The sequence below is a fragment of the Porites lutea genome, chromosome 4, assembly GCF_958299795.1.
Source record: "Porites lutea chromosome 4, jaPorLute2.1, whole genome shotgun sequence".
Classification (NCBI taxonomy): domain Eukaryota; kingdom Metazoa; phylum Cnidaria; class Anthozoa; order Scleractinia; family Poritidae; genus Porites; species Porites lutea.
This window is the reverse complement of record NC_133204.1, coordinates 26,974,949-26,983,182: the sequence shown is the minus strand read 5'-3', so window position 1 is coordinate 26,983,182 and position 8,234 is coordinate 26,974,949. Positions and strand designations below refer to the sequence as shown.

Below are 8,234 nucleotides of genomic sequence, written 5' to 3'. Positions count from 1 at the left end.
GTTTGAGCTCTTTTAAGTAGGCAGTGAAGGAGGGTTTATACGATTATCTGCATGGAACCAACAAGAGCGAAGGGAAAAACATAAACTTCTTCAAACTAAAGTCTGGAGTAGCTCCCACTTTTGCTGGGGCCAGCACCAGGTTTTAGCTCCAGTAGATAGGCTGATTTAAGGTATTGTAGAATGTCTCGTATATTAGGAGAGGCTTTCATATTTTCAGATATCCAAATATAATGTCTCGCTGGTAATAGACAGAAATTATTTGATTATAATTTTTGGAGGCAACTTGTGTCAATCCAAAGGCTGTAGAAATATTTATTCTGTAATGTTGTGGGATAATTTTGAATGATGTAATTAGCTGGATTAAGGAGTTCCAGAAGGTAGTTACTTTGGAGCAAGACCAAAAGAGATGCCTCAGTTTTTCTAGCTCTTCGATACAAAAGGATCAGATTGGATCATTTGTTTACTCCAATTTTCATTGCTCGATGTTCGACTGTGTAGAAGTTTGAATTGAAATTGAAATAGGCCTCGCGCCATTTAATGCACTTGTCGCCTTCGCCATATCGCATTCCTCTATGCATTCCCGCTAAGTCTGTGTAGAGAGTATACCGTAAAAGTCCGAAAATAAGCCCCTTCATGTATAACCCCTCCAAATATAAGCCCCCCAAACTGGTAACGCGAAAAACCCTCCGTTAAATCGCCCCTCCAAATATAAGCCCCCCGGGGGATTTTACGTGGAAAATTGCTCTCAAATACAAAGTAAAATAAAGCAAAAACGGTAAATTTACTTCCAACTATAAGCCTAGCCCAATCGATTTTGAAACGCAAATTTCCCTCCGTAGATAAGCCCCTCCGAATATAAGCCCCTCAAAAAAGACGCCCCTCAAAAAGGGCCTTTGAAAAATATAAGCTCCGGGGCTTATTTTCGGAATTTTACGATATTTTTTCCTGAAATAAGTTTAGCGTACACAATTTGACTTGCTTTTTGTCCGTTTTAATCCAAAAATAATCGAGTTGCTTTTCATTTCTATAATTTTTTATCCGTTTTTAATTTCAAGTTTTTAACTTGAAGGGTGCCTAAACTCCTCCAGGACTCGCTGGCTCCGTCATCTCTACTCATTCAGCTAATTAAATCAAGTCACCTGTCCTGACAGACCGCTTGCGCTAACTTATGTTTAAAGATGAGGACACTATACCTGATTAGCATAGTCAATAGTGTGCATGAAAACATACACAACCCTCGAACGAGAAGGCGCTGTGTAGAAAAAAATCATGGAGGCTAACCTTGAGGTCGCCTTGTTTTGAAAGCTAGTTTACAGTGGAAAACATGAGCTCGAAACTGCATCGGTGTTGGTTCAGTTTCTGGTGAAGTTTCCTTTTTAAGCGAACCTTATAAAAGTGCAACGCTGAGCTCGGAAACAACAATACGAATCCCCCAGGTGAGCGCGGTTGAATGCTAAGAACTACTACAAATTACAGTAGCTTAGCGATATATCTTTTTGCGGGTTTTTGAGTGAGACTTGGATATTTTTTCTTTAATCATTCTTTAAGCAACAAAGGTTTATGTATAAAGGAACCAGTGGGTAAATGTTTTTACTGATTCGCGCTAAAAAGACATTCTTAACATAGTATAAATTCAGGGGTAATTCCTATATTTGACTTCAAGGAAATACGTCATGAACTAGGTAATAGTTTAAAGCTGCAATTTTTTCTTAACACAGCAAATTTGTTTTCACGCGTGCGTTTCTTTGCACGTAATTGAGGAAAGAAAAAAAGAAATCGACATTGTAGGTTGCCATCGTTGCTTTCGAGGTTCTTAATGAAAGCGTCATTTGGTACTAATTTTCAACTATTTTGTGATCTTCAGCTTCCCTGGAACAAGTTTCCATAACATAAAACCTTACTAGAATATTTCTGGAGTTTAAAAGACCAAGCCTCAAGCCTCCCTTAGAACAGCCAGGGGCAAGATTCGATGACTTGACAGACGCCATTATCTGACTGCAGTAACGGACAATGCATCGACAAGCGAGTGTAGAAGATGCATACGATTACTTATTTAAAATCGTTTTGATCGGAGACTCTGGTGTCGGGAAATCCAACCTGTTATCAAGGTACACCAAAAATGAATTTCACCTCGGATCTAAGGCAACGATTGGAGTAGAGCTGGCCCAGAAGAATATTGAAGTAGACGGCAAAAATATTCGCGCACAAATCTGGGATACTGCAGGCAAGTCTATTAATTACTGCTCTTTCTTTGTAAATGTACAAAAATTAAAAATATAAATAGATTGCTTTCAATTGTCCCACCGACAGATCTGCTGTTCTAGAAATATAGGTAGCACTTTTCTAAAACTGAAAGGGGTTTCACCCCGTCATATCCTTAAGGCCCTACACTTTCTAGATCTGATTGTCAACTCAAGAATATTTGGTTTAATTTATTAAACTCTTCCGACACATGAAAAGCGAATAATAGAGATGTAACAAGTAGAAAATTAATGTGATTTTATTGCACTTAAATCGAACTCCCACACAACGTTTCTTAATAAAAATTAGTTTGATGTCTTCAATAAATTGTAAATTAGGTCTCGATACTAAACAGAAATTTCTCGATAATTATCGCTTCCTAGCCATCCGCTTAAACATTATTAGCTTTGAAAATGCGTAAACATGTTTCTTGTATTGGTTTATAATATAGGTGTACCTTTCTTAATCTCTTAACTTTCAGTTGATCCAATATTTCAGTAATAAAACTTCAAATAATTACCCGTACCTGATAGAACAAATAGAATTATTGGTTCATATGTACAACGCAAAATTAAGTTTAGAGTATTATGCGAGTTCGGCATTGAAGTGTATAAAAATCAAGGTCTTCAGAAACCCGTTCTTTTGCTAATCTTTTAAAAATCGCAATATTATATAGATAAAAGTAACGCATGTAGGCTGACATTATTAATGACGTATGTATGTGTGCCGAAACTATGATTTTTGACGCGAAATGTTTTGTTTTCAAAAGGAACCCTTTTCTAAATTTACATAACTATGACAACTATTTCAACTGTAGTCAAAAGACCTGAACAAAACAACTTACTGTAGCTTAACACTTGTCAAACGTGATATTTGCTTGGCTCCTTGTGTGTCCTCGACTTAGTGAGGTCTCTTTTTTGGTGTGCAAGATTGAAATGTAACGATAAATGGTATGCACAATCTATAAGTTCACTGTTTTCCTTGGAATATACTTATCAGTTTGGACATTCATTTAACATTCATTTGACATTCATTTTCTTGTGGTGGAAATTAAAAGTTCAAAAAATAAAAAACAGTGCATAACAGGATTGAGAACTATAAATAACCTTTTATGTAACAGCAAGAGTTTATTTAAGTGACTGTCTAACGCATACAAACTAGTCACGATCCTGGCGGGTATGGTCTTGGAGCCATTTTTTCACCAACACATGGCGGTGTTTTTACGGTCGCCACGGTGTATGGAATCGGAGTTACGTCATCAGACGAAAGTTCCCGATCGTACCACAGACCTTCACAGATTATCTGGAAATCACTGCTTTAGAGAATTTTTGTTTAGGACAGAACTAAACAACAAAAGCGCAATCTTTTATGCGTGTACGTAATCAATAAACTAGCTCGTAGAAAGTTTAGGGTCCGGGAACAAAAAAATTGCTTACGGTTCAAAAAATACAGAGCAAACCACGGCCTACATACTTACAGCTTCAACTTGAAATGATGACTATCCAACTTGCGCATGTTTCCTAAAGAACTAATAGAAAATTTTGGCTAGAGCTGAAAAATGTCCTACAAGAAAAATGATAAATAAATTTTGCATTTCTTTAGAAGAGGAGGACAAAGGAAAGATGAGTGTGCCCTGATACTATTAATACTTTCTCTGATAATCATGTGAAAACGATTGCTATATATATATTGCTATACCAAGTAGATACTTGACATACTTGTCCTTGATAACTTTTCCTGAAAATCTTGTTTTGGACTCTCTCTCTCTGTAGGCCAAGAACGATACCGGGCTATCACAAGCGCTTACTACCGTGGAGCCCTGGGAGCCATTTTGGTATACGATATTGCTAAGGTGACGTCATTTCAGAACCTCGACAAGTGGATTGCTGAACTTAAACAGCATACTGATGCTAACTTGTGTATCATTATAGTTGGCAATAAATCGGACCTCAAGCATCTTAGAATAGTAGAAACAAAGAGAGGCCAGAAATTTGCTACCGATCACGGCGTGTTATTCATGGAGACCTCTGCGCTGGATTCCACGAACGTTAGGGAGGCATTTGAAGACCTCGTCATGGAAATTTACGAAGGAGTTAAGGAACGAGAAAAGGCAAAACCACGAAAAAATACACTGCCACCTCCGCCCGAACAATTAAAGGATGCAATTCAAAATGGAATGAATGGGTCTGTTAATCTAACGAGTGAAGAGGGCGAGAAGGGAAAACATCGGAAAAATAAACTGCCTTGTTGCTCTACTTAACATGTTAATAAGAGCAGTCATCAGTGGTGTCCACGTTTCAGTGAAGTATTGGCCAAAGCGGAAAATGCCATAATATTCTCTAAATTCCTGTCCGGTTATTGCTTCATTGCAATGTCTTTTGTTCTTTTCCATGATTTGCTTGTGCAATGCATCAGCTTCTTATAAATTTGCACACACTGCACCGACGTGTAGATCATGATATGAACAAAAACTAACGCAAAAGTCAGGTTTACACGAAGCACCACCAAATAGACAATGATATTTTCCGCTTTGGCCTTTGGCCTTTGGCCTGATTCTCAGATTAAGGTGATTCGAGTGATAAGCCTTTCCTCCGCTAAGATTTTCTGCCCCCGAAATATCCGAAAAGATAACTTCAGCTGTATTTTCTTGGAAAAAAGTATCCTTTAAAGGAACTGAGATGACACGAAAACTGAACGTATCTACAATGGACCCCAATGTTGACTGCCATTTCTTGAAATTGAAGGAGAACTTTTGTTTTGATTTATATAGACAGATGGAAATTTCGCACGTACACTTTATTCAAGTGACTGATAAATATTGCCCATCAGGTGCCAGTAATATAATTGTGCCTGTATATCTTAGTTAAACGCCCCCCCCCCCCCCCCACCCCCAAATTAAGAAGATAAAGTTGTGTTTCTCTGGAAGAGAAGTAATTAAAAATAAAATGGCTGCTTACATTATATTTCAGCTAAAGAATTGACCATTTTATCTTCGATTGAACTAAGAAGTTTGGAAACTTGCATGAGCAACACAGACCTCAACAAACAGAAAAAAGACTTCACACGTTAATTCATTTGGCAAACGGGGTGGGGGTGGGGAATGAAGGTGGGTAGATTGATTTTTAGAGGGTACTGACTTCAAAACAGTCTAGCGCCAATGAAAACTTGTATTTTATAGTTAAAAAGTATTTTGAAGCGAGAAAATAAACGTTATTAAAATTAAGACGTTCGGGCCACTGAGCATTGGTGAGATTAAACTAAAGCACGCGTAATGTAATTCAAATGTCGTTTGGAGCACGCTCTTAAGCTTAAAATGTAATTCCTAAAGGAGTTGATATACGAGACGATTTGCAAAGACACTATTTTGGGCGACAATGTTGAAACAATTTTGTAACAATTGTAAACAATATCGCAACAATGTTGCAACAATGTGCTGCACTGAAAGTCGTCTTTGCGAATCGTTCCGGAGGGAAAAGTCGCCTCAAGTTCAAGCCGTGCGGCTGAAAAGTTTGGTTTTGAAGAATAAGATGACTTCCCGAACAGCGCTTGCAGAATCCGCCAGCCTGTAGCCTGTTCCAGGCTCTTAGATAGTAGGGATGAAGCGTAAGGTGAAAGGCAAGCGAAAAAAGGTGCGTGTGATCTTGATATCAATATCGTGTTCCCGGTTTTCTCTTCTTTTGATTAATTTTCGTGTTCGAGCATTCTAAAGCGGGCCCGACTATCTCAGAGCCTGGAAAGAGCTACACAATGAGGGACAAAAGTGTTGACACACTTCCGTAAAATGGCCCCTTTTCGCATAGTGGATATACTTATCCCATTTCCCTGTCTACCCTACCCCTTCCCCCCAATTCAATGTTGAATTTTGGACCCTCAAGTCTTTTTTTTTTTTTACTTCAGACAACATTGATTCGGGGGGTAAGAGGATTTACGGCGTTTAAAAGGAATGAATAATAAATGAATTAAATGTTTGTTAAAAGCACACGTTTTAAACAAGTGTGTCAACTACTTTTGTCCCTAATTATAGCCTGCCTCAAGAGAGAATCCTGCCTGAAGACGGGCATGATCATGTCGCCTAACTTACAATCTTCCTAGCAAGATCATAATGCTTAGAATCACTGGCACAACAGAGAAATATTTTTATCTTTTTTCATCCCTTAGTTGTGTAACATCCCTTGTAAAGTATATTTTAAACTTCTCAGGAAGTTTTAGTGGGACTCTCGTTTCAACTCACTGCGAATTCATGCCAGGGGGGAATTAAAATCGTGCTAAGCAAAATCCTCGTGGTTTTCTTAGAACATGCTTTTGCTGCCTATTAAGAGAGGATGCTCGCAAGCTACATGCTTTTGCTATCAAAACTAGGCCTTCTAAAATTGCATGCAGAGGAAACTGAAATTGAATGAAAGATGAGAAACCGTTTCGTGGTTGTCCGTGAATTGATTTTAATACTGAGCAATTTAAAAACCCGACAAGAGAAGTTTATTTCCTCTTTCAAACTAAGACAGCTTATCGGAATGACAAAATGCGTTGTCATCAGTCAACTATACTCACTCTGACATCACTTTATTTCGCAACGAAAGGAACGCCTGTTTTGGTAAATTTTTGCTTTAGTCTTCTTGCAGAAGTTTCGAGCCTCTTTTTACTTTCGTCGAAGGAAAGACAAAGGGGGCTTGTTGAACGCTGAAGATAAAATACGCAAGTACTTATCTAGTGGTTTATAAAAAAAAAATTCAGTCGTCTTTCCCAGTTTTGTTTCTGTCTTAAATTCCCATCTTTCGTACTTCTCTTTACAGTTTCGCCCCAGCAAAGATTAGGGAGCTTGTAAAAGCAATGCTCGCTGTGTTTTTATCAAAAGAGATAAGTTTTTATTAAATGGTTTATTAAGCAATTTCGTGCTGACGTTTTCGAAAGAACTTGCACGTAGCATTTGAACTGATTCGCTGTGAAATTGAAAGCTGACACAGCACTCACGTCAATTCGCTCAGATTGCTTCCGTCCAAAAACGTCAAATGATATCAAACCTTTCAAAGTATACCGTATCATTATTTGGTTTCCCCACACCTGCCTTGTCATGTTCGAAATAACAGTCTAATTTGCCACAGATACTTCCGTGCGCTCGGTGAATAGAAAGAAGTAAGCTTAAGCGCAAGATTAAGACAAGCAGCACAAGACGCGTAGAAATCAGGTAAGGGGCTTTCGTCGTCCTCTTTTTTTTTTCAACTTAAAATATGTGTTAAATTAGAGTTACTGAATTTTCGTGACAAGGAGTTTGTCGTTCGCGTGTATAAATGAATACCGATGAATAATGGGGGTAGTTTGAATTCAGTTCGAATCTTTTCATCTTAAATTTTATAAATGTTTAACTATCATACCTTGATGGAACTAGACTTCTTTCTTTTAAATTCTTTGCTGTCTTTCTTCAGGGTTCTAAAACTGTTAAATATACAAAATAAGCAAAGTAAATTGAATTGACATTGAATTTTTGACTGGTAAGTCAAGATTATTTTACTGATTGAACTGTTTGATTGATAGGTGCAGTAGTGTTCCTCAGTTAGTCTCTCAGCTTCATCTCCTGATAATCCAATATCTAGTGGAAATAGAATTTTTATTACTACTTTGCATTTTCATTAGCTTAAGAGGAAAAGAAAACAAATTCAGTCAAACCCCGTTCATAATACGGACGCTGAGCGGGCCATAGAACCCTTCCGTATTGAAGGACTGTCCGTATTCAGTACTGTTTAAAAAATGAGCAGGATTAAACACTCGAGGCGAAGCCGAGTTATTACACCTGATAGTACACTCCAGCGAGGTTTTTGCGCAACTCATTCTTGCACTAATATTTATATCGAGTATCCAGAAAAGTAAACCGCTCGCAAAGGAAGAGCTCCTCCAGGTTCCTTGACAAGAAAAAGACCAAAATACGATTGCTTTTAGTTTAGAAAGCTTGTAAAGCTCCCAAATCCATAATAATAGCATCAAAGAACTTTGATTGCAGT

The 8,234-nt window shown here is 37.9% G+C and overlaps 1 protein-coding gene across 2 annotated transcripts; it reads left to right on the top strand.

Moving 5' to 3' along the window:
* The first annotated feature begins 1,214 nt into the window (after positions 1–1,214).
* LOC140933143 (ras-related protein Rab-11A-like) lies at positions 1,215–5,361 on the top strand. 2 transcript variants are annotated; one of them, XM_073382657.1, is made up of 3 exons: positions 1,215–1,436; positions 1,865–2,224; positions 4,014–5,360. In XM_073382657.1, exons 2-3 carry the CDS (start codon positions 2,011–2,013, stop codon positions 4,499–4,501), a joined length of 702 nt encoding a protein of 233 aa, XP_073238758.1. In that variant the 5' UTR covers positions 1,215–1,436; positions 1,865–2,010; the 3' UTR covers positions 4,502–5,360. The 2 variants fall into 2 exon arrangements, with proteins under 2 accessions (XP_073238758.1, XP_073238759.1); XM_073382658.1 differs by lacking the exon at positions 1,215–1,436 and adding an exon at positions 1,679–1,784 and having other exon boundaries at positions 4,014–5,361.
* The last annotated feature ends 2,873 nt before the right edge of the window (positions 5,362–8,234 follow it).

What these genes read in the sequence shown, in the direction of transcription:
- LOC140933143 (XM_073382658.1), top strand. Translation starts at nt 2,011, where the DNA reads ATGCATCGACAAGCGAGTGTAGAAGATGCATACGATTACTTATTTAAA. An exon ending in ACAAATCTGGGATACTGCAG is followed by an intron (nt 2,225 to 4,013) that starts GCAAGTCTATTA and finishes CTCTCTCTGTAG; the next exon opens with GCCAAGAACGATACCGGGCT.